Here is a 25,924-nt window from a genome sequence, read left to right as displayed (position 1 = left end):
CAGTCCAGTGCCACAAAGAACAAATGCACAGGAGAGGAATGTCACAGCGAAACTGGAATGGGAATCTGAATGTCATTTAACAGCCAGAACACTGTTCCAAAGTTTCAAATTTATACAAAAGGAATGTGTAAACACACCAAGATTGGACGTCTGAACGCTACTCAGCAATATCATCGACATCATCTAGAAAGGCGGACGAGTAACGCAAGATCAAACTGCCGGATTTTCACGCGCTGCTCATGGAAGGAGTTGACAGAAAAGCTCCCTCACGTTAGAAACTACAAATGTTAAGAAACTGCTTCCTGATATATTTTTTGCCACGCCAGCTGCAGATGTATTACAAACCAGCCAATCTGTAAGGAAACCTGCCTTAGCTCCGCCTCCCTCCTGACAATGCAGCGCTAGAAAATTACAAAGTACAGTGCAAGTTGTCACTAACAGACCAAAAAGCCGCCTGAAAAACAGCCCCCGCCCGTCCCATATGTGCGGATGTGCCTGTTAAAACATCTCAAGGAAAATACTTCAGATAAGTGGAGTTTGTGCGTAGAGGCTGTCCGCACCCACAGCCCGTGATTTGCGGAGCTTTGCGGCATGAGGGCACAGTGCGCAGATGGGGGAGGGGCAGATGGAGGGTGGTGGGGTGGGCCAGCGCGGCTTCTGTAAACATCACACCGCAGAGTGAGTTCTGGGACCCAGGGACGGGGCGAGGAGGAAGTGGACAGGGTGGCCGAGACCAGCGAAGGAGCCCCCTCTCTCCCTCTGTCAAGCTCTCCCTCTCTCCTTCTGTCTCTCCCCATCTCCCCCCTCCATCTCCTCCTTCTCTCTCTCTCGCTCTCTCCCCCTCCCTCTATCACGCTCTCCTCCTCTCCCCCTCAGTCTCTCCTCCTTCTCGCTCTCTCCTCTTCCCCCTCTTCCGCTCTCTCCTCCCCCCATCTCTCCCTCTCTCTCACCCCCTCTCCCTTATCCCTCCGTTCCCCTCAGCGGCCAGGGGTGAAGATGTAGTCCAGTGCTTGTCTCTCGGCAGCCGCCACGTTGGGATGCCAGAGGTCCACCATAAAGACAGCCCGGGGTCCGTCCTCCACGCTGCCTGCACACAAATACAGAGCTTTCATCCAACACAATGCAAAAACATATGGAATGTAGCTCCTGCTTCTGGCTGCCCCTTTAAAACCCATCCTGTCACCTTGTGCCCCCCCAGCCCTTCCCCCTTCTCTCACCCTCGTGGAAGGCAGTGTGCAGAAAGGAGTCATCGAATAGGAGGCAGCTCCCCTCAGACCAGCACTGGGGCTCCCCCCCGACAACGAGCTCACAGCCGGGGGGCACCTTTAAACCTGCATGAAGAAGGAGAATCAGAGAACTTCATGGGGGGCAGCTGGGGGCAGGACAAGAGCGAAATGCCAGCAGAACGAGCGGCTTCCTACTTCACAAAAACTTGCACAGGTGTTAATCTTGCACACAGCCACATGGGGGCAGCACACATATGTAGAAACATACATACAGACTTTAGCCATACGCATGGCCACATGGGGGCAGCACACAAACATACATACACAAACATACGTACATATCCGGTGTACACACAGCCACTTAGGAGCAACACACACAGGCACAAATGTGTACATAACCATTAGCTCATCTTCCCTCTCTTTCCTATAGCCTCTGCATTGCAGGACTTCTGGCTTTCATATGCACTCAGGGTAAAAACAAACTATAACAAACAGGGGTGCCACGAGATCTCACGATATTACAACATGACTAAAATTTCTCGCCGGAGTTAAAAGCGGTCTTGCGAAGGCGCTGCAAATCAGCTGCTGTAAGCGTGTCGGCGTCTGACCAAATTACCATAGTAGATGCCCTAGACACTTTTAAATCCTTTGTGTGGCAGCATTTTGGGCACCCAGCAGAAAATACAAACGGTGAAAGGGTGACAGTCAAAACACAAACCATTGTAGGAAGATAATACCGTACACAGAGGCCAGTGCTACTGCTGTGCAGAGCCATTCGCAGCGTCAGAGCTCTTTACTTAAATCCACTGCACCGGTGAAGAAAACGGTAAAAAAAGTTTTATGTTTGTTATTTATATTGTTTTATTTATATTCTATTTTATGTTTAATTGAGCAGTCACATACGAGAGAAGCCTGTCATTTGAGTTTGTGGTGAAATATTTTATGGTGCTTAATATTTGTTCTGTTCTTCACCGCATATGATGGTGATTATTTAACACATTTCACCATACATCTGCATTATTTAGCATTTTTTGTCTTTCAAATTAATCAAATAAAAGGCTGCTTTCCAGTAATATATTTCCTCTTTGAAGTTTTCGTTAAAATACTGTCTCGTCTCGTGGGCTGAGTTTATCGTTACATCCCTAATAACAAAAGGGCCACACTTGGCCTCACCAGGTCAGCCTAACACAAGATTCTCCAGCTGAACGGCAGAGAGGGTAACTACAACCGTTTAGACATTAACACCATCCGGTCGTGCTCCTGAAGATGAAGCTCAAACAGATGTCAACACTTTGTCAACACAGAACACAGCACTTAAGTACTACTGTCACAATTTAAAGGACAGGTTCATATCCTAGGAGGACACTGGGAGTGGTGCCCCGGAGGGCGAGATGTGACCTGCATGGCTTTGGTGGGAATCCTCCTGTATGAACAGGAGAAACTGCCAGGCTGCAAAGCTGCCGCTGGGCAGGAGAATGTGCTCAGCATGCAGATAACGAATGCAGACTAAGGGGGAGGGACAGGGACAAGCAGGAGGGGGACAGCAACGGTCGCATGGCAAGACGGGTACATGCACAGAGATGCAGGGAGACACAGATGGAGGCATGTCCACAGAGAACAAAACGGACAAACAAGCAGAAAGACACAGAATGACAGAGAGAAGATGAACCTGGGAGGAGACAGTAGAGGGACAGGAGGAATGGGGGGAGGGACGTCCGCTGGCTCACCCAGGTGGCAGCGCAGCCGTACATTGGTGGGTCCGTAGTGCTCAGTGACCAGAGTGCCGGGGTTCAGGACGGAGAAGCAGGCGTTACCGAACACGTTGTTGGCGATGAAGGTACGCAGCTGGCCCAGAACACGCCAGGTGCGTGGGCATCGACGGGCATTGCGGGCCAGGGGCGTGCCCTGGTTCACCAGGTAGAAGGTCCACCACTGGCCGCGGGGCGTGCCGTTGGCCTTCCAGCCGGTCGGCAGCTGCACGCCGGCCCGTGCCGGCACCTGTTGGTACACACTCTGGAACTCGGCCAGCAGAGCTGGGAAGCTCCGCTCCAGCAGCTCCACGTCATGCTTTTGGGCCTCACGCGAGAAGAAGGGCGCTGAGGGCAAGTCAGGCAGGAAGAAGACCTCCGGCTTCTGGATGGAGGCGCGGCTGCTCAGGTAGCGGCCCTGCTCACGCACGCCCTTGTGCACGCGGCCCATGCCGGCCCAGGTGTAGCGCTTGGCATAGTCCTGCAGGCTGTGGTAGAGCCGCTGGTTCAGGCCCTCGCCAGGTTGGACGCAGCGGAAGCACTCTGCCGACTGGCAGTAGGCGAATCCATTCTGCTCCTCTGCACTGCCGGCCGGCCCCCCCTTTACCCTGGCCCCCCCAGCCTCAGAGCCACTCAGTGACATCCGAGGGCCGCCTCCCACCGTCAAGCGGCCTGGCTCGCTGACATAGCCCCCACGTAGCGGTGGCGGGGAGCCGTGCTCTCGCCCCACACGGTAGCAGTACCAGACAAAGAGCAGCAGGAGACAAAGGCCGGTGCCCAGGGCGCTGGACTCACACTCCCGCACCGACTGCATGCCGCCCGCCACCAGTCCCCGCACCCCCTCCAGGGACCACTCCATAGCTGTTGCGTGGGTGGTCCACGCAGGATGGGCAGCGCAGGGCGGGCAGCAAGCGAGGCACAGGCTCAGCGACGTTCCAGCTGGAGACAAATGGAGAAACAGCAGCATGAACACAAAGCGTGACAGACCCAAGGGCAGCTGGTCAAACCCCCCAACGAGCTGGCGGGGCCTCGCGCCACAGACTGACCCGGCTCAAGTCCTCATGGCGCCTCCGCCTGGAATGGAGGTCCAGCAAGGGTCTGCCCCCTGGGTGCACAGCGCCAGCTCCACCCGGTGCGCAGTTCCCTCTGACGAGACACAGGCAGACAGCGGGCTGTGGGGCATCTGCTGCCTACACTGGGGGAGGAGGGGGAGGATGAGGAGGGGGAGGGTGAGGAGGAGGGGGGAGAGGGAGGGGGGTTAAGCCACACACATTGCGCAGCAGGCTGAAGATGCTGCCTTCGGCATATGGAACCCTCTCCAATGACAGCATGCATCAGGCACAAGTGCCAAGTACCAAATCTCTCACCGATCGACATTACAACACTCCCAGCCCCCCCTCCACACACTCACTGCACACTCACTGCATCCTACCCCCACTCCCTCTTGTCAGTGTTTTTACACACACACACACACACACACACAGTGTGATCCCTGCTCAGTCTGCACTGTCCAAACACTGCCCTTCATATTCAGTGGTCCTACGCGCCTCCACAGTGCACCATGGGTCATACTGCTGCAATCACACACGGGCGCGCGCATATATCGAGCCACCGACAAATGCATGTTTCTGGGGGGGGGGGGGGGGGGTGGAATCAAACGAAATACTGTTGGTAGCATTTTCTTTAAGGCACATCTGGCCAGTAGAGAGACGATGGCGATGCTGAGGCGCAGGGCACCGAGCGCCGCTCCGACACGCGCGCAGAATCACAGCGGAGCGGCCGGTGCGACAGACTAAGGTGACAAAGGAGCGGGCGGGCGGGCGATAAAACACACGCGAGCGGAGGAGACGACAAGATGATCGAGTATCGGCTTGATCTCTGATTAAAACTAATAATATTATTTTTATTCATAATAAATGACAATAAATATAATTTCAAAAAGAACAAAAGCAAAGCGGTATATCCGCACACGGAACGGCCAGGCTGCCTCCCTCGCTCGCTCGCTCTCCAGCGCGGTCGACGGGCTCCGGAGACTGACCGTTTGCGGAGCTCCGGCGGTGCGGAGCGTCTACGGCTCGCTCAGCCGCCTTACCTAACCACCACCGGACTGACTAACAGCAATCCGCCGGCAGATGGGCGTCGCAGCCTCTCCTCTGTCCCTCCGCTGCCCCTGTCTGTCCTCCGCTCCTCCTGTCCCAGTCACCGGGCGGCCATGGTCCCCGTGACACCGTGAACGCGCTCTTATGGTGACAGCCGCAAAACGTTCAATTACACGTCTACACAAGGCGAAGTGACAGCCGCGTAAAAACGCCCGTCGGGAGCTGAGTGATAACGCTACCTGGGAGGGGAGGGGAGGGGGGGTCGCCGCCGTCCGCTCAGGCCAGCGACTGGCGCACCAAGAGCCGCATCATTCACGCCTGTCAATCAGAGCCGCCTACCTGGGCACAGGGGCTGGGGCGCCTCGCAAACGGCCGTTAACGGGCGCAAAGTGCCCGCATCTTACCGCGCACCGCGCACACACGCTCCCCTACTCACTGCTCTCCATAAATATACTTCTTACTGATCCGTACGGACGGCTGGAGGCTTCGGGCGTCGTTAGCCGAAGCGTGACAGGGGAAGTCCGCTGAGAGAGTTAATGCTGAATGGCAAGTCGCTGAAAGTAATCGCTGTGGATGCGCGGCTTTTCATGGAGTAACAGGTGATCGGAGGCGCTCGATCCGTCCGCTGGCGAACTGCATCTCCCGCAATACACTCCACTGAGCGTGACGCAGGAACTTCCGCCCGCGCGCGCAAAGCATGCAGGGAGCTGCGAGTGACGGGGCGCCACTCCGAGTAAACAGGCGGCTTGGGAGGGGCTGCACCAGCACCAGCACGAGCTGTGGATTCATGTGCTCAGTGCCTTTGTGTGGTTTGTATGGCTCCCACGATGCATTTCAACACGTCTGTTCATCATGCTCACATATGACTGTGGAGCACTTACCAAAAGCAGATGCATGGCTCTCTAGTCTCACACATTGACCGTGAGACACACGTTTCACCTCTAATGTAATCTCACTCCAAACTTTCGATGAAACTTGAGAGCCTTGCAGACATATGTTTGTCATACGAACAACAGGAACAAATAATTTATTATCATTCTTGTTGTCCAACAAAACTCTCTCTTGTTTTCTGTTCAGTAGAACCCAAACCAAAATATAACCTTTGAAATATCACCACAGATGCATTTTGATCTGACTGCTGACTTTTTTTTTTTAACCTTTCAGAAACAACGTTTTGATTATATTGTGAGTGTTTTGGACAAAGGGGTCTATTAAATACATTAGATGTAAATGCCTGGATGAAAGCACTATTCCCCTGATGGTAATGTCCCATAACACAGTGGATTCGGCCCCATGCAGTTCTCACTAATCCAGCTCTTTTCTGTTCCTGGTCACCACCTGCACTGCATAGCTAGGTAATATTTACATTTTATTTATTTAGTAGGCAGGTTTATGGGCTCTCCCTCATAGACAGGGTGAGGAGCTCGGTCATTCGGTGGCTGGGCTCTCCCTCAGAGACAGGGTGAGGAGCTCTGTCATTCGGTGGCTGGGCTCTCCCTCAGAGACAGGGTGAGGAGCTCGGTCATTCGGTGGCTGGGCTCTCCCTCATAGACAGGGTGAGGAGCTCGGTCATTCGGTGGCTGGGCTCTCCCTCAGAGACAGGGTGAGGAGCTCGGTCATTCGGTGGCTGGGCTCTCCCTCAGAGACAGGGTGAGGAGCTCGGTCATTCGGTGGCTGGGCTCTCCCTCAGAGACAGGGTGAGGAGCTCGGTCATTCGGGAGGGACTCAGAGTAAAGCCGCTGCTCCTCCACATTGAGAGGAGCCAGATGAGGTGGCTCGGGCATCTGATTAAGATGCCTCCTGGATGCCTCCCATGTCCCACTGGGAGGAGGCCTCGGGGAAGACCCAGAACATGCTGGAGGGACTATGTCTCTCGGCTGGCCTGGGAACGCCTCAGGATTCCCTCGGAGGAGCTAGATGAAGTGGCCGGGGAGAGGGAAGTCTGGGCCTCCCTGCTGAGACTGCTGCCCCCGCGACCCGACCCCGGATTAAGCGGAAGATGATGGATGGATGGATGGTTTATGTACAGAGAGCAGGGTCAGCCAGCCCCTGTAACCACTGGGGGTCAAGGGCCCAACAGTGACATGACTCTGGCAACCATGGGATCTGAACCAGCACCCTCTCAATCACGGGCACGGCATCCTTACCCACTGAGCCACTCACTGCCCCTGGGTTTAAGAAATGGCCCTAAGGAGGGAATCAGGGCTTGAAGGCCCCACCATACCCAGTGTCTCTCCTCCCCTCCATCATTCTTACAGTTTGCCATTGTACCACAGAAGGTCCTCTGTGAAAACAGTAAAACGCCATTTACCACAGTGCTTTTGGAGACACACTCAGCGGTGCACCTACAAAGTCTGGGTCCCCTGACAAAATGGCACCTTATCCCCCTGCCCACTTTGTCATATAATGTATGTATTCAAGGGCCCCTGTCGAGTGTCGCCCCCCCTTACTCTGCTGGGTGTCCGTGCCCCTACTGCTCCCCTCTACATAACTATTGGCAGCTGCATTCAGCTATTAAAAATGATGACAGAATCAAAGTGGTGATCAAGGCACATTCCTTTGCTATATTAATAATCTGCATATCTGGTTTCAGGCCCATCTGCAGATGAGGCAGGATGTCGAGCTCTCATGGGTGCAGACAGTAATTCTTCCAGAGCAGTTCTGCAGCGCCCATCGCGCATGTAACAGCAGCGGCAGCTTCTCCTGGTGACGCGATAGCAGCTCCATGTAGCTATGGGGCCATAAAGATAAGCACACATTAAGTGACACTATATTGCAAATCCAATTGTCAAGCTGGTACCAGCGTATTTTTGGTGCTAAGGCTCAGTCTCCCTGCAGCAGTGCGCTGATGGAGCTGTTTGTTTAACTGCACATATGACTTTAGCCTTCAGCAGTCGCTCCTGCCGCACTTCATCAAGCCCCTTTACCTTCTGCTTTTACCCCCTGCAGCATTACTGCTGCCCCTGGACATGCTGGTCTGCATTCAGGAGAGTCGCTTTTGCTCTTTCCCTCATCTCCCACCTGTCTTTCCACGTCTTCTTCCTCGCCGAGCTGTGAATCACCCCGTATTCTGTGTTGCCGACAGGCTGGGCTCCGTTCATCATGCTGGGCTGCATTCCCCGGCATGGACACACACAGCCCTCTCCTTTTTATTCATGCTATAAATATCCCAAACCCCACTAACCTCTATATAATTGCTGTTCATCACCCACCTGGTCCACTCAGCTGCTTGGAGATGAGCTGCACATCCTGCCAAGTCCGTCCAGAATTCACAGCACCTATAACCCCTGAGCACTTTCGACATTATCCATTGACAGCGTATAATCCATTGGCTGCCTCCACCTCCTTGTGTCTGTTGACTGGGAACCTACGGTGCCACAAGCTCACAGTTACACTCCTCCACGTCTTCATCCACCGCTTCCATCTCTCTACACTCCAACTGTCCTCCTCCCTCCCCTACATCCACTGCTCTCCACATGGTCCTTCAAAACTTCAACTCAGTACCTCCTGCCTTCCTCTCATCCTGAAAGCTACACCGATCTTCTTGCCACAGAATGGTTTCCTCTTCACCTTATTTCTGCCTCTTTGACATCTCAGTGACAAACCTAAACCTGTAACGTTTCTAATGATCTCTCTCATCTCTACATACCTCACCACAAACTCACTGCAGAACTGAAGTGCAGATTTCTCCTCTAAAACAGCTAAAGAATCTGTCCCCTGGATTACATCAGCTCCTTCACAGCTGTACTATCAATATGTGGCATCAGGCCATTTCAGCTCATCCAGAAAGCCACCACAGAACATTTCATTACTGAAATGAAAAGTTAGTTTTGTGTCGATGGACTATTCTCAGTGGAGTGAGATTGCTTTAAACACCCTCATCGCTGACCAGGTCCACTGTGTCTCGAAGCACTTTCTTGCTTGGGACAGTCGCTTCCGCCAAGTTTCTTTGACTTCAACATACATACTAGCTTTGCCAAATCCTCCCACTTGGCCCAGAGAGGCCCCCCTCCGCTGCTTTGCCTCCCAGAAGCTCTGGGCATTTCCATTTAAGTCTGGATCTGAGCAGATGTACCGCGATGCTGTTCCCTGCGCTCTGGAGATGTCCGTCCAGGGAGCCTGAGTGCCTCCCCCTCCCCCTCAGAGCAGCGGCTCGGATGTGCTGTTGCTCACAGCCAGCTTAGAGATGCTGCGGGCCTTGCTTGGTGCTTAGGTCCAGTCTGCTGAATGATCCATCTTCTATTCATCCAACAGAAGGGGCCCCTACAGGTTTTCCTGAGACCTATGACCTGTGACTCATTGCATGGTCACATCAGCCAGGGGGACGACTGACGCTATAGGGATCAGGCCTCACTGTACCCTTGAAATGCACTTCATCTAAGCTGCTTCAGCAGGAAAAAATGTGTAATCAAGTAAATCTACTCTCTTGACACTGATGTCAAGTTTCATTTTGACTAAAACACGGGGGTATAGATTTGGGGATGGATGGTAGGGTCATGACCGTACTAATACTGCGGGAGTACCGAGAGTTTTTATGGGACAGAACACACCCCCACCCCCCTGAGCTCCAGGGGTGCCACATACTGGCTGACCCTGCACTGTAGCTATGGAGAGCAAGATGGGGCAGGTGAAGAGAAGAATTCCAATGTACCTGTACTCGTACTTGTACAAGCAGCAAATACAGGATCCCTACCAGTTCTGAACCCAAGTGCTGAAGCACTTCTACAAAGATATAGAGTAAAATATCAATAAGGAGAAGGCAGTGGGAGACACTGTGCAAGGCAGCAGGAGAGAGAGGCTCTGTCTGTCTGCAGAGACCCACTACCGAGGTAGCTGGCCGTCTGCAAGGAGAGGCTCTGTCCGTCTGCAGAGAATCACTACCGAGGGAGCGGGCCGTCTGCAGAGAGAGGCTCTGTCCGTCTGCAGAGACCCACTACCGAGGGAGCTGGCCGTCTGCAGGGAGAGGCTCTGTCCGTCTGCAGAGACCCACTACCGAGGTAGCTGGCCGTCTGCAGGGAGAGGCTCTGTCCGTCTGCAGAGACCCACTACCGAGGGAGCTGGCCGTCTGCAGGGAGAGGCTCTGTCCGTCTGCAGAGACCCACTACCGAGGTAGCTGGCCGTCTGCAGGGAGAGGCTCTGTCCGTCTGCAGAGACCCACTACCGAGGTAGCTGGCCGTCTGCAGGGAGAGGCTCTGTCCGTCTGCAGAGACCCACTACCGAGGTAGCTGGCCGTCTGCAGGGAGAGGCTCTATCCGTCTGCAGAGACCCATTACCACTGACCTCTGCATGCAGTTGTACTCACAGCATCACTGTTTTCTTCCCTTGCAATGTAGCTCCTCATGGGCTCTTCTTTCTCCTAAATGTGAGTTCAGTTCTTTGCTTGATTTTCACTGCCCCCCCCCATACACACACACAGACACACACTTCTGTTTATATTCCACATTTGTTGGAAAGACGACTGCTAAACATCTGCCATTATGTAAGTGTGCCGGCAGCGGCAGGCTCCAAGCGGGGGAGGGCACACCTACATGGATGCTTAGTGTAAACTCGAACCCAGTGCTGGGGAGAAGGGGGGGGGGCTGCACTGTTCTCTCATACCACTGGCATCATCTCCAAAAAGTGCAGAGGCGCTGCATGATGTCTGCCAGGCTGGGCCACAGATAGAATGAAGTTGGAGCAGATTCCCTGCAGGCTCTGCCAGTCCCCCCCGTTAAATGTAAATGTAACTGTAACTGCAGGCGTGCTTCTGCGAGGGAGACAGAGCGCTGGCAGCTTTCGGAGTGAGCGACAGATCATGTGGCCTCGGAAAGCTGAACGCCAGGTCACTCTCCCTCATAGCACCTACATGCATGTCCTGTCTGATGTAAGCTGCCTGTTTACTGTGGCAAGATGTAAACAATCTATTTTAAGCAAGGAATATAAAACCAAAGGCAGGAAAAAGTATTCACAAAGTACTTAATGTATTTATAAAGCATTTTGATGTTGAAAAGCTTTTAATAAAACATTTTTAAATACCTTGGTAGAGTATAATCTATAGAAGACTGTACTGCAAGTCCCTTGTTGACAGGTATTTGCTCTTTGATTAATAAGCAAGAAAAAACAGACAGGACCAGATGCAGCAGAAGATGTTTCACAGATAAACTTCCTTTAAACATGTTGTGCATTTATCACCAGCAGCCCATAGCAGCTGCCACTGCTATGTAGAACTGACCCTTTTAAGCTTATAAATAAAGTGGAACCAGCTGTGACCAGTTAGACGCAACAGCTAGCAGAGGAGGTCTCACTCTCAACCCACGGCAGTGGCAGAAGGTTTCCACTGCAGCAGCACCTTTTAATCATGTGATGCAATCATTTTAATATTTTACATTTCATATGTATAACATATATCTGAGGTGGCTGCTTGTGAACCAAGCCTGAAAATCAGGGATCTTTGGGCAACAGGGTGGCTTGGTATACTGCGTTGCTAGCATGAACCTTCAAGGCTATGCTTCCTGTCGGCCACTCTGTGTGTGGGGTTTGCGTGTTCTCCCGGAGTGTGTGTGGGGTTTGCGTGTTCTCCCGGAGTGTGTTTGGGGTTTGCGTGTTCTCCCGGAGTGTGTGTGGGGTTTGCGTGTTCTCCCGGAGTGTGTGTGGGGTTTGCGTGTTCTCCCGGAGTGTGTCTGGGGTTTGCGTGTTCTCCCGGAGTGTGTTTGGGGTTTGCGTGTTCTCCCGGAGTGTGTGTGGGGTTTGCGTGTTCTCCCGGAGTGTGTGTGGGGTTTGCGTGTTCTCCCGGAGTGTGTGTGGGGTTTGCGTGTTCTCCCGGAGTGTGTGTGGGGTTTGCGTGTTCTCCCGGAGTGTGTGTGGGGTTTGCGTGTTCTGCCGGAGTGTGTGTGGGGTTTGCGTGTTCTCCCGGAGTGTGTTTGGGGTTTGCGTGTTCTCCCGGAGTGTGTGTGGGGTTTGCGTGTTCTCCCGGAGTGTGTGTGGGGTTTGCGTGTTCTCCCAGAGTGTGTCTGGGGTTTGCGTGTTCTCCCGGAGTGTGTGTGGGGTTTGCGTGTTCTCCCAGAGTGTGTGTGGGGTTTCATGTTTGCAAGACACTGCTCCCCAGGTGCTAAATAATAGCTGCCCACTGCTATGTCACATGTGGATTAAATTCAGAGGAGACATTTTACTGCAGTGTGTCGCCAATGACTGCTAATTGCTTGTGTCAAGTGCTCCAGTAAATTCAGTTGTGGGTTTGATCTGTGCTGCCATACAAAGTCACACACGACTGACAGGGTGTCCCCCAGCCCTGTGATGGACTGGCATCCCGTCCAGGGTGTCCCCCAGCCCTGAGATGGACTGACATCCCGTTCAGGGTGTCCCCCAGCCCTGTGCCCTGTGATGGACTGACATCCCGTTCAGGGTGTCTCTCAGCCTTGTGCTATGTGATGGACAGACATCCTGTCCACGGTGTCGTACTAATAATGTGATCATAGACGGTTTATTTTCAGTTATGTAATACCACTCCTGTTAAGAAAAAAAGAGCAAAGAATCAATTTGATATTCTGACACCTTCTCCACATTGTATACATTATGTGACTCATTTTTCTGATAAAATGAACATTTCTGATAAAATTTATAGCATAGCTGGAATGGGGGGTGCAAGGGATTTCAATAATGCTTGGCTCGGACCTGAAGGGGGCGTAGTAGCTAGTGTCAGTGGGAAAACAGGCTTAGGGCATCACCTTATTTTGCATTAATATGTACAAAATACTCATGTTAACATGTTATATTTGAGCAAGTTAACGAGATACAAGCAAATACAATTTGACCCCTTTGATACAGGAAGTCCTGTGTCTACGTGCAAAGGAGATACCGGACTTCCTGAAGGCTCCTGTGTCACATTTACTTAATAATCAGTTAGTTTAGACTTATTTTTAGTTGGTTGCTTTAGAAAAATTTGATCATAATAATATAATGTTATTTTGTTCTGTATTCTGTAGATCAGGGGTGTCGAACTGCAGTCCTGGGGGGCCAGAGTCCTGTGTAGCTTAGTTCTTTCCCTGTTCCACCATAAATGATTCAGCTCAAGAGCTGTGTGGTAATTAGCACAAGGCGTTGAATCAGCTGTGTTAAATGAGGGGAAACCCCAAAATTTGCAGGTCTCTGCCCCCCTTAGGGCACATTCTTAACATGTTAACACGTTATTGCAGTGTAACATGTACAAAATCTGCGCGTTTACGCGTCAGTTTTAAGGGTGTTAAAATACGAAAAAAGCCAACACGTTTCGTCCCTTCTGGCCGTCCATACAGGAGTGCTTCGTTTCGGGCCGCATCGGCGAGATTCTCGATCGCTCCTGATCCGCTTTATTGACGTTAACACGCCACCAGATGTCAGTGAAGTTATCAGTGAGGTGACATTTTTATTACTTGTTAACGGAGTGTTTAAATTTGCGCTATTGTTTCTCGGAGAAAAGTTCAACTTCTTAACACGAAAAGAAGATAAACTTTTATACTTAATTTGTTTCTACTACAGATATAACCAAGTATGATCGGCCTACTAAACTGCAATACACCCTGATATACATTGTGTTTAACTGTTTAACAGGCTTTTAACAGACTCTCAATATTTTTTTTTATATTTTAAGTATTTAAGTACCTAATACACAGATCTCTAACGCTTTCATAAACACGTGCATAAGGGCGCCCACATACCATATTGGACAACAATAACTGAATTTTATGTAATCCGGGTAGTTTTACAGTAAATTTGAGGTCCTGCTCGAAGATGAGAGACGGCGTCATGACTCAGCTGTGTAGTGGAGTGATCACGCTCGCTTCTACGTCTCGTATTACTTATCATTGGGATTTGTACGAATGACAACCATCCCTACCAGTCCGGGTCTGCACTCTGCAGTTTATTTACTGGTGTGAAATTGAATGAAAAGTTAATGTATGTTAACGCATCTTGGTGCCCTCGGCAGGATGACATGCAAAAAGTGACAAAAGATAACCCTGTGGGCAAATGATCAAGCGACACTTCGCAAGAGCTTGTTCAAAATGCGTAGAGATTAAACACAGACTGTGCAGCCCTTAAGAAAACAAACAAGGTGCGTTGTGAAATCAAGAGAAACTGAAATTGTCCGAGATACATCAACACGCAAAAATGTTTACAAAGTCGTCCTGTTTCTCACGCACAATCTCAGCTTTCAGACTCGTGTGGCAGCCTGCCTTATGCATGCATGCGGAAGACCGCAATTTTGCACAATTACAATTGTGTGGCTGCACTTTCTGTACTGGATATTAGATAAATCCATCTAACCATCTTCCGGCTGCCTATGCAGTAGAGTTGGGGGAAATTTAGTTTTTAAGACTGCTGAGCGTAAATGAGACTGAAAGCAGGGCAGAATTGGCTAGAGGACAGCAGATTTAAAGCCTCTTTTTAAAGGAAACCTTCAACTGTTTCGTAAGATTTTTAATCGACTGAAGGTGTGTGTGTGTGTGTGTGTGTGTGTGTGTGTGTGGGTGCATTAACTTTAGCAACATGTAGATTGGTCATGCTTTTTCTGTTTCGCTGCAAGCTGGTTCATTTAGCTGATAAATTAAACTATCAATCATATTATTTCGTCTGATCAATTATTTAATTGGTAAAGCTTCTACTAAATAAAATACTTGTAAATGTCCATCTAATTGATACCACCAAAAAGAAGCATTTTTGGCTGAGCGTGGTTGGATTTGGCGTAAAGTGAATCAGCCTACCTCTGGTGACAGTTTGGATTCCGGTCTCTCCATCGGTGGAGTGGATCTCCCAGCACGCCGTGCCGTCGCCATAAGGTCGCATCCCGGAGCCCGAGCCCGAGCCCGAGCCATGGCCGGACCTCAGCACCGGCGCTGCCTCTGCGTTTCCCTGGCGCTGCTGGCGCTCATCGCCGTCGTGATTCTCTGCGGTTCGCTCCTCGGTCGCCAGAGCTGCTCGGCGGGGCTTTTCAAGCGCGGCGCCGTGGCCGCCGACTCCGGGACTTGCTCGAAGATCGGCAGGTGAGACCTTCCCAGGCACCCAAAATATGTAGGCAAAGTAAAGGCAGCCTGCAGATAAGTGCTGCTTTCTGTGGTCCATTGGTGCACATCACTTTAAGTCTTCTGAACAAGGTTTACGTGACAATGTGGATTTGAATAACCTTGGTACTATTGGTTTGCAGAACATGAACGACGTATTATATATATGGACGCAGTTAATAACTCAGAGCTTGCGGATGCAGACGTTTGCTAGACAATAGCGTGCAAAATAGGCTACTTTTCGAAATTAGTTGAAACTTTATTTATTTATTTATTTATTTATTTACCAAGATTGGGTACATTTCGGTGTGAGATGATGAAGTACCCCCAAGCCTGGCTGAAGTACAAACCAGTGCCTGCAAACAAAAAGTTTTACATTGCTTAATGAATTGTGAAGTCGAAATACGTGAACGTAGAGCTTTTGGCATTTTGTTTGCGCGGACGTTTTATTTACTTCACTTTAATTAAATAATCTGGAATGAAAAAAAGTAAATATTTTAAAATTATCAATTTATTTATAATAATTGCAAATTTCGTGTATGTCTGTATATCAGTTTGTTTGTCTAGTTTACGAAATGTATGTTATACACTTTTGCAGGAAGTGTTGTTTGAGTGCTAGAACTGGTGGGTTAAGGTTAGGGTTAGGGTTCGGGTTCCCCGCAAACCAGGCGGGGAAAATTCGTCTAATTTTACGTTGGGCCTGTCTTGTGAGGGCTGGCGACAAAATATGAAAGTAGGGCCACTTGACAGGAAATTCCAGCCCGTTTTTTGTTCCTAGTCCGAACCCTGCTACCATCACAAGAAAAAGACACTCCTAACGGTAAACGTTATTCTAACTGCGGAAAATGGCAGAGAAAATGCCAAATTAGAACGAAGGTTCCCAGTGGTAGCAAACTGTCAATGGACACTTTTAGCAACAGTATCCAACTATGTGCAATTACACAATTTCTAAATGGGCTGGAATAACACTCAGTGGTGAAGTTGCTCTCTTAAGGATGTCAAAGATTATACCTGCTTAGCAAAACAAGTGGAGCGTCCTTAAGAAGTCCCTGTTTCTGTCATCTTATTGGTGACCCCATCATTGTCCAAATACGTAAGAATGTGTTTCTGTGGACATGATTATGGGTGATTGTAATCCTCCCTGGATAAGAGCATTGTTTTTGCCTGCTCCTTGGTGAGGCACATTAACAGTGCTGGCATGTCGTCATGCTAAAGTAACCTGAGAACAGCACAGAAACCCAGTGCCTTTTAGGCCATGTGACGCCCTGCTGAGCCGCTCACCTCTGCTCACTTCCAGGCTATTTTGCTCCCACCCCTGCTACTGAAATCCAGACCCAATGCAGTGTAGTGAACAGAAAGCGCTGCAACTTTTCTCACCTGTTCTAAAACTGAAATTTTCTGAATTCCACCTTGTCTTTCTCCAGTGCATTTCTCGCTTTATCCTTGCTTTTCTCTGTTCTTTTCACTTTGACATCCGTTGCCAAATGCAGTTACTTAAGAGAATTGTAAAGGGCGTACAGGGCAGCTGAAATGGCCCGGAAACGCCAATCCCTGGAAAACCTCCCAGCTCGGCTCTACATGGGTGTGTGATTTGATCATATGCCATACAGTATTGCATCATAAACAACTGACATGTTTCCACGATCTGCCTTTGAGGAGGGATTGTTAGTATCGTGCATCAGTGTACATTCAATCACTTGCGGTTATATGACTTATACACGCGTCTAAAGTTTTGTCAGCCAAATTGGTTTCGAAATAGCAAATGCCTTGGATTTGTTCCTGTCTCGCTTTCGTGTCTTCGTCCAAACATGGAAACGTGCGGCACAATCCATGTTCAACATTGGTAATATCCAACTTGTTTGGATTTTCAGTCTGCAGCACAATGAACCTTTTTCATCACCTCAAAAGAAAACACCCGACAGAGTTTGCTAAGTATATATTTCATTTAGGTTATTACTTTATAACAGTGCATTTTTAAAAACAAGGGAATTAGTATGTGTTGTAGTTGCACTGTTCAGTAACTTGCAAAATAGTCTTAAACAAAATGAAAAATAGAAGTGATATGATCGTGGCCGGATGAGCTGGTCCCCCATCCTGGGTTGTTCCCTGCCTCATGTCCATAGCTTCCGGGATAGGCTCCGGACCCCCCCGCGACTCAGTAGGATAAGCGGTTTGAAAAAAGAATGGATGGATGGATGATGGTGGCCAATGTAAGATCGCAGTGAAGCCTGTTGCACACTGAAGTCCTTCATTTTGGAAGCAATAAGAAGGTGGTATAATTATTTTGGAGCTGAAGCCATTCAGTCGAAACCGCAGCTGACATCTCCATGCCAATTCTGGCTGTGTCTGAAATCAGGGGCTGCATCCTTCGAAGGATGTGGTCTGTGTAGCCTTTGTTGGCTGTGTTCTTCAGAAGGATGTGGTCTGTGTAGCCTTTGTTGGCTGTGTTCTTCGAAGGATGTGGTCTTTGTAGCCTTTGTTGGCTGTGTTCTTCAGAAGGATGTGGTCTTTGTAGCCTTTGTTGGCTGTGTTCTTCGAAGGATGTGGTCTTTGTAGCCTTTGTTGGCTGTGTTCTTCGAAAGGATGTGGTCTTTGTAGTCTTTGTTGGCTGTGTTCTTCAAAGGATGTAGTCTTTGTTGGCTGTGTTCTTCGAAAGGATGTGGTCTGTGTAGCCTTTGTTGGCTGTGTTCTTCGGAAGGATGTGGTCTTTGTAGCCTTTGTTGGCTGTGTTCTTCGAAGGCACAATGAATCTTGGGATCTTGGCAAAAGAATAACGCATTTCTAGGCTGCACTTGAAGGAGCCTTCGGAATAGGACATCCTTCTTGCACCGCTGTGATGCATTCAGTCTGCGAATGCAACCTAGAAGGATGCAGCCTCTGAAATTCAAACCCAGTCACTATGTGGATTAGAGATTGTGCTTTATAGCTATCCTCGGCCGTATGTAAAATTGAGCGGGGTTTGTTTGTTTTAAACATGTTTATTCTCCGTAGGACTCTCTGCACTAGCACGTCCTACAAACACGTAAAGCACCACGGCAAGCAGTGGGCTTCATAGAAGTACCCATGTGCTCTTGTCTTTCACTAGCTGTTCAATACGGTTGAATTTTCACTTATAAGGCATGCGGCATTCAAAGGGGGCTCTCAGTTAAGTTATTCCATCACAGGGGCAATTCTCGAAAATTTTTTTTGAAGATGGGGGCTATAAGAGGGGCTATAACTCATATAAATGGGCAAACCATATCAACCAATGATATGTTTTGAATGGGTGAGTGACAGGGTTTAAGGGCCAATCAGCATTCTTCAGTGCTGCTGTGGCCCTGCCTCTGTATGCTCTCCTGTGTCACCCTAAAACAGATTTGGGTCATGATTCGATCATCTCAGAACGATGCTTCCCAAAGCTACGTGATGAGCATCTCCTCCTGCTTGTACTCCTGTTGGCACTTTGCTGACAGCTTCCTTCCTGATGTTGTCGCTTCTAGAATATTTTTTGCTTCTTCAGGCCAATGGAGCTGTTGCGTGTGGCTGCAGCTCCTGAATCAATTGGGGGGGAACACGTCCCTTCAGGGGGCAGAGGAAGGCCAGCCGTGTCCCCGAGATAAACGTGACACGTCCACTGGACCCCATTTCCCTGCCGGACACTATGGTGCCGGCTTCCGGCTCGCGGGGAAATGCCGCTGAACAAAGGAGCATTTATACACAGGCTGAACCGGCATCTTTGTTCCCCAAATCCGAGGACAAAACCACTGCAGTGATAGGTAGCGTTTCATGCCGGTGCTTGCACTATTCCCAGTAACCAGAACGTTCTGGCTTTGGAATGTAAGATGGCCTGCTCTGTTTTCACAGGGCAGGTTCCTGCTGCCTTTGCTAGCGATTTTTGTCTTTTTCTATCTCACATGGTGTTTGCGGAGATGCTTCCGTGCTTTAATCCTGGTGACACTGTCAAATTCCCGGAGTGATGTTTTGTGAGGGGATGCATGGCGGTGCAGTTGTTAGCACTGTTACTGCACACTGTCAGAAAATGGAAGGATGTTCTGTGAAGGGACCCCAAAACCTAATATGTCTGGTACAGTTTTGTGTTGTTTGCATTAGATACTTCCTTAGTGGATATTTACCTTTAATAAACCTAACCGCCTTAGAAAGCCACTGTCATGAATTTGTGGTTCCTGTTGTGATTAATCATGCTAATAGCTGATATGTTCTAGGCCACTTAAGCTGAACCAGTGACATTGTTAACCTTGCACTTCTCTCTCTGCTGGTGACCCATCGACATGCATCATAAATTAACTGCAAATTTTTGTCCCGCTGTCCACTATGACTCTTCCCCCCAGGGGTGTTTTTGAGGGGGCACACATAGCATATACCATAGCCAAGATGAAAAACGTGTGATTATCGCTGCATTTGCAATTGCATGATACAAAAAAAAACTATCAATACAATAAAACAATCAAACTTCCAAAAAAGCTGAGAGCGTCCCTCAGTCTCTATGGGTGTGATTATCGCAAACTACAGACTTGACCAGAAATAGGTTATCAGCTGTAACTTACACACAGCGTGTGATGTTATGCGCTTCCACTTCAGTAAATTTCTACCAGCTTGTGTGTCCTCTGCTCTTTTGGCATTATTACAGTGATTAAATCACTTTATAGGCACCATCTAGAAAGACCAAGTCTGCAGGACTTGGCTTGCCTGAAAGGGCCGCTTCAGGCAGCGGCCTTATTGTAGCTGAGCTGCCTGTGATTATGCAGATCCATCCTTAATACGGTAAAGTGCCAGTGAGAGATGGTGCATTTATATTCGTCTGGCTGACACCTTTGTTCAAAGCGACATACAAGTGAGGAAAATGGCACATTGCAGACATATGTGCTGTGTGGAGTGAGATTAAGTGCCGCTAGGCCCAGGTACAACTGCAAGTCGTGTTTGAGCAGGAGCTACACAACTGCTTCCAGCAGTCCATCTATCCATCCATCCATCCATCCATCCATCCATCCATCCATTTTCCACCATATATCTAGGGTTGTGTTGCAGGGGCAGCAGACAAAGCCCAGAGCTCTCTCTCCCCAGCTGCCACCTCCAGTTCCTCCTGGGGAATACCGAGGCATTCCTGGGCTTACTGATCTCCCCCCTCCCCCTCTACCTGGGCTTACTGATCTCCCCCCTCTCCCTCTACCTGGGCTTACTGATCTCCCCCCTCTCCCTCTACCTGGGCTTACTGATCTCCCCCCTCCCCCTCTACCTGGGCTTACTGATCTCCCCCCTCCCCCTCTACCTGGGCTTACTGATCTCCCCCCTCTCCCTCTACCTGGGCTTACTGATCTCCCCCCTCCCCCTCTACCTGGGCTTACTGATCTCCCCCCTCCCCCTCTACCTGGGCTTACTGATCTCCCCCCTCCCCCTCTACCTGGGCTTACTGATCTCCCCCCTCTCCCTCTACCTGGGCTTACTGATCTCCCCCCTCTCCCTCTACCTGGGCTTACTGATCTCCCCCCTCCCCCTCTACCTGGGCTTACTGATCTCCCCCCTCTCCCTCTACCTGGGCTTACTGATCTCCCCCCTCCCCCTCTACCTGGGCTTACTGATCTCCCCCCTCCCCCTCTACCTGGGCTTACTGATCTCCCCCCTCCCCCTCTACCTGGGCTTACTGATCTCCCCCCTCCCCCTCTACCTGGGCTTACTGATCTCCCCCCTCTCCCTCTACCTGGGCTTACTGATCTCCCCCCTCCCCCTCTACCTTGGCTTACTGATCTCCCCCCTCCCCCTCTACCTTGGCTTACTGATCTCCCCCCTCCCCCTCTACCTGGGCTTACTGATCTCCCCCCTCTCCCTCTACCTGGGCTTACTGATCTCCCCCCTCTCCCTCTACCTGGGCTTACTGATCTCCCCCCTCCCCCTCTACCTGGGCTTACTGATCTCCCCCCTCCCCCTCTACCTGGGCTTACTGATCTCCCCCCTCTCCCTCTACCTGGGCTTACTGATCTCCCCCCTCTCCCTCTACCTGGGCTTACTGATCTCCCCCCTCCCCCTCTACCTGGGCTTACTGATCTCCCCCCTCCCCCTCTACCTGGGCTTACTGATCTCCCCCCTCCCCCTCTACCTGGGCTTACTGATCTCCCCCTCTATTCTTCCCTCAATGTTGAATAAGACCCCGACATACTTCAGCTCCTCTGCTTGAGGCAGTAACTCATCCCCAAGCAGCAGGGGGCAGTCCAGCCATTGGAGTCCAACTTGGAGGTGCTGACCTTCACCCCGGCTACTTCACCCGCGCCTGCAAACAACCCCAGTGCACACTGCAGCCCATGAAGCCAGTGGCTCCTCTTGAGGCATTTCTGGAAGGTGGAGTCATGGTAGAGCTGTAAATCAGCAGGCGATTCGACTCAAAAACCAATTCCGAGGAAATGATTCTCTTTAATTATTCAATTAATTTAATAGCCTAAATTAATTTCACAGGAAAAAGTCATACAATACTGCAATGAAAAATTAATTACACACTATTAATGGAATACAAAGAAAGAAGAATCTCAGAACATAATAATTATTACAATAATAGTAATTTAAAATGGGGAGAACATGCAAGTGTTAATTGCCTTATGGCCAACCACTATGCTGTACAGAAGAATGAAACCCATTAAGGGGATCACGACCTGGCGGGGGGGGGGGGGGGTGGTGCTGGCAGGTAAACATGCTGAACTTGCTGGAGCAGATTTGCAGATTGATATATGGTTACATTGTCCTCTTTTCTGTGGAAAATAAAAACTTGATCTGCAACGGAAAACGGGTGATCCTCCAGTGCAGTCACCTCCATTATGAGATGAGGGAATCCCTTGTCCTTCACTATGGAAAACGGGTGATCCTCCAGTGGAGTCACCTCCATTATGAGATGAGGGAATCCCTTGTCCTTCACTATGGAAAACGGGTGATCCTCCAGTGCAGTCACCTCCATTATGAGATGAGGGAATCCCTTGTCCTTCACTATGGAAAACGGGTGATCCTCCAGTGCAGTCACCTCCATTATGAGATGAGGGAATCCCTTGTCCTTCACTATGGAAAACGGGTGATCGTCCACCTCCATTATTTTAGCAGTTATGTCTTCAGCTGTAGTGCTGCTAACCTTGAATATTGTTTAAATATGGGACCTTGGAGAAATGCAGATTTATTTATTTTTTTTTGTGTTTCTTCTAATGAATATCACCCTCCACTGTAGACACTTTGTTAGCACTAAAAATGTTTGACAGATCTTTTGACATATAAAATTTACAGAGACTTTGTATGGGTGAAGATCTGGAACTGATTAAATTTTGAGACAGCTAGCTTCAAAACTGAAGCGACACAACTTAGTGGTATCAGAGGGAAGGGTGAAAGCATGTGGCATTTGCCCTGGTGAATGTGTTATTAAAAAGTATTAGATGGATCTTATTACTACTTCACAAATACATTATATGTATGACTAGTCCGTCATCTGCATTGCTGATCACCAATCCAATCAATTTTGAAAGCCTGGCCAATCAGCTGTTACCCTGATCACATGCCCTTGAAGTAATATCATGGTAGCCAATGAGAACTCGGCAGAACTGTCGCGTGTCCATGGACCCTCGAGCCAGACCCTTTACCTCCTCATTAGCTGACACTGCACTGTGACCCCTAGACCTTGGAGAGCCAGATGGGGCAGACGAAGAGAAGCATTCCTTAGTGTTACTGTAGTTGTGCAAACAAAGGATCACATTTTATAATCAAGTTCTAATTTCTGTGTTTCTGGTCCCTGAAAGATTTCTCCCGCTTAGGCCTGTTTCACACAAGCTGCTTTGAAAAGAACATCCCTGCATTTGTCCTTCACTTGCAGTTAATCCCAAGTTTCACAGACTGTCTGTGCAGCCTGTATTTACGGTAAGCAGATAGTTAATGATAACTAGTGCCAAAAGGTTACCTCATACAACAGCAACAGAGACACTTTTGGACTTTTGCCAGTATTCCAGACCTTTCTCTAAGATGGATTGAATTCCCCTAACTTTAAGATTTAAATTCAATAATGACAGCACAGCTCATCTGTGATGATCTACGTGTATTTTGGTGGTGATGCACTGCGTACTAATCCACTGGCTTATCATTGCCCGTTTGAATGAAAAACTGAGAAATTTTCTGTCAGTGTTTTCTATTACATTCCGTGTCAGTGTCCCTGACTAGGGCTTTTCCCATAGGAATGAATGGAAGGTGCCCATTTGAATAGGTACGCCAACAAGTGTGTATTTTTATAATTGCTGCAATCTGACCAGTTTCTTGATTTGTTTTCGCTTTTATCTTATACGTTAGGATGTTGGGGGCAGCGTGTGGCTCTGTGGACTAAGCCTGTGTGCCTGTAATCCGAAGGTCGCAGGTTCAAACCCAGCCTCAGACTGCGGGTCCTTGAGCAAGGCCCTTAACCCCCAGCTCCCTGGGCGCCGCTACGGGTGGCAGCCCTTCGCAGACAACTTCCTCTATGAAAAAGAGCAAGTTGTGGGAGGCGTAAAGACAATTTCCCTACGGGGATCAATGACGTATCTATTATTAAGATTGCAGTTATCGTTGTGTGAGTGCGCACCTATACCCCAGTTCAATCTGACCTTTCTCGGCTGAAGCAGTGTTTTCCAATTCCCCAGAGGGCCTGCAAGCACAATGTCAGGAAACGCACCCCGCAGATGCTCTGGGTCTCCATGTGCTGTGACTCGCCGTTACCCGGGAAACCGCCTCTTCCGCTTTGTGTTCTCTAAGCCTTCTCTACTACATTTAGCACTAGCAATGTAGATCTGCTCTATTACACAGCTCACCGTTTTGAATTTAATTTCATAACAGAGTGCCCTGTGTGTGTGTGTGTGTGCGTGTTATTAAAGGCAGGGGTGGGGATAATGAGCTATTCTCCTCTCACAGGGACATTCTGCAGCAGGGGGGCTCGGCAGTAGATGGCGCTATTGCAGCACTACTCTGCACCTCTATCATTAATCCACAGAGCATGGGCCTAGGAGGAGGCTCCATATTCACTGTGCGGGAGAAGAGTGGTAAGCCCCGCCTTTTCCTGACCCTGAAGCCCCGCCCACCTCAAGGTCTGGTTTTTTTTTTTCTGTATATACAATTGGTGACAAAAACAGTTAAGCACCCAGAAGCAATGGTCCAATTTGGATGTAACTTAGTACACATGCAGACCAGCGATGGGCATGTAAATGATTGGATTTGCAAAGAGCTGGAGTCACCAGACACAGAGGATGCCTTGTAGACACATTAGACAGCATTACCAGCACTTCACGGAGTTTAATAGGGTTAGGGTTGTGGGTCTGCATGAGGCTGGGTGGTCGCATTGTTCAATTGCCCGGTATGTGCGGCATGCAGATGTCAGTCACCCGATGTTGGAACCAGGGCACCCACACACATCGTGAAGGTTCCGGTCACCCTAGACAGAACACAATAGAGGGGTATCGTCATACTGTGCGCCAAGTATTGCAGAACGCCATGACATCTGCACCTGCCATCCAGACGCAGATGTTGGACTCATCCCATGTCATCCTGCACCGTGTCTCGATGACTGGCTTCAGCCGGACTACGACTTCACTGTCCCATGGGTAGGCTGCTGTTAACACCAGCGCAGAGAGGCCTGGGTTTGGAGTGGCGCTGTAACCGGGAGGCACAGACTAATGACAAGTGGCATTACCATGTTCAGCGATGAATCTTGGTTCTGCATCACCATGGATGAGCATTGTATACGCATATGGTGGCATCGAGGGGAGAAGACCAATCCTGCCAATGTTGTGGAGAGACACACCAGTGTTACTCCTGGCATCAGGAGGTGTGGGGAGCCATAGGGTATGACATCATGGTGTGGGGAGCCATAGGGTATGACATCATGGTGTGGGGAGCCATAGGGTATGACATCATGGTGTGGGGAGCCATAGGGTATGACATCATGGTGTGGGGAGCCAGAGGGAATGACATCGTGGTGTGGGGAGCCAGAGGGAATGACATCGTGGTATGGGGAGCCATAGGGTATGACATCGTGGTGTGGGGAGCCATAGTGTATGACATCGTGGTATGGGAAGCCATAGGGTATGACATCGTGGTGTGGGGAGCCATAGGGTATGACATCATGGTGTGGGGAGCCATAGGGTATGACATCATGGTGTGGGGAGCCAGAGGGAATGACATCGTGGTGTGGGGAGCCAGAGGGAATGACATCGTGGTATGGGGAGCCATAGGGTATGACATCGTGGTGTGGGGAGCCATAGTGTATGACATCGTGGTATGGGAAGCCATAGGGTATGACATCGTGGTGTGGGGAGCCATAGGGTATGACATCGTGGTGTGGGGAGCCATAGTGTATGACACCGTGGTGTGGGGAGCCATAGGGAATGACTTCAGGTCATCTCTGGTAGTGATTCGGGGGACCCAGCCACTTGTTTAGACACGATTACAAACACATAGGCCAATCACAGAGCAGCATCCAGAGAAACACAGGCCTCATACAGAACCAAAAAAAAACATTTTTTTTCCAGCATAGAAATGATATGTTTATTGACAGTAAGACGTAATATTGCCATTTAGTAAAATATTACAGTTAATGACCACAAGCATTTTTAAGTCTAATTTTGTATACCGTGCGCACAGAAGTAATATCCCAATTTTTTTATTATTGCAGATACTTCTCCAGATCTGTTTGATTATTCCTCATATGAATGTTTATTTTTCCAGGCCGGGTTCGGGTCATCGTTGCCCGGGAGACCATTCCGGTGGGGGCCAGAGCAGACCTGCTGAAGGAATGTCCTTTGAAGGGAAAGACAGGTAGGATGAGTGTCCTGCGGACTGACTGGGTTTGGCTCTCTGCA

The 25,924-nt window shown here is 49.7% G+C and overlaps 2 protein-coding genes and 1 long non-coding RNA gene across 24 annotated transcripts in view; 1 reads left to right on the top strand and 2 right to left on the bottom strand.

The window, feature by feature from the left end:
• Positions 1 to 892: 892 nt before the first annotated feature.
• Positions 893 to 5,865, bottom strand: asphd2 (aspartate beta-hydroxylase domain containing 2). 8 transcript variants are annotated; one of them, XM_048985354.1, is made up of 5 exons: positions 5,313 to 5,865; positions 4,021 to 4,169; positions 2,954 to 3,913; positions 1,218 to 1,331; positions 893 to 1,087 (listed from the first exon to the last, which is right to left on the bottom strand). In XM_048985354.1, exons 3-5 carry the CDS (start codon positions 3,831 to 3,833, stop codon positions 978 to 980), a joined length of 1,104 nt encoding a protein of 367 aa, XP_048841311.1. In that variant the 5' UTR covers positions 3,834 to 3,913; positions 4,021 to 4,169; positions 5,313 to 5,865; the 3' UTR covers positions 893 to 977. The 8 variants fall into 8 exon arrangements, with proteins under 8 accessions (XP_048841311.1, XP_048841344.1, XP_048841352.1 ...); XM_048985387.1 differs by having other exon boundaries at positions 5,413 to 5,865; XM_048985395.1 differs by having other exon boundaries at positions 4,021 to 4,164; positions 5,413 to 5,865.
• A 9,033-nt stretch (positions 5,866 to 14,898) lies between these two features.
• ggt5a (gamma-glutamyltransferase 5a) overlaps positions 14,899 to 25,924 on the top strand; it is a 33,645-nt gene continuing 22,619 nt past the window's right edge. For all 15 annotated transcript variants that reach the window (XR_007383806.1, XR_007383804.1, XR_007383791.1 and 12 more), the window contains exons 1-3: positions 14,899 to 15,068; positions 23,982 to 24,109; positions 25,791 to 25,880. Coding sequence is in view for 1 of the 15 variants with exons in the window: in XM_048985299.1 (XP_048841256.1) it covers positions 14,899 to 15,068; positions 23,982 to 24,109; positions 25,791 to 25,880 (388 nt within the window). In the remaining 14 variants the exon portion in view is untranslated. The remainder of the gene's footprint in view (positions 15,069 to 23,981; positions 24,110 to 25,790; positions 25,881 to 25,924) is intronic.
• LOC125714651 (uncharacterized) lies at positions 17,409 to 21,106 on the bottom strand. Its single transcript, XR_007383817.1, has 3 exons — positions 21,046 to 21,106; positions 20,881 to 20,979; positions 17,409 to 20,187 (listed from the first exon to the last, which is right to left on the bottom strand). It is a non-coding gene; the product is annotated as an uncharacterized LOC125714651 (long non-coding RNA).

The sequence above is a fragment of the Brienomyrus brachyistius genome, chromosome 2 (assembly GCF_023856365.1).
Source record: "Brienomyrus brachyistius isolate T26 chromosome 2, BBRACH_0.4, whole genome shotgun sequence".
Classification (NCBI taxonomy): Eukaryota; Metazoa; Chordata; class Actinopteri; order Osteoglossiformes; family Mormyridae; genus Brienomyrus; species Brienomyrus brachyistius.
This window is presented reverse-complemented; position numbering and strand designations above follow the sequence as displayed.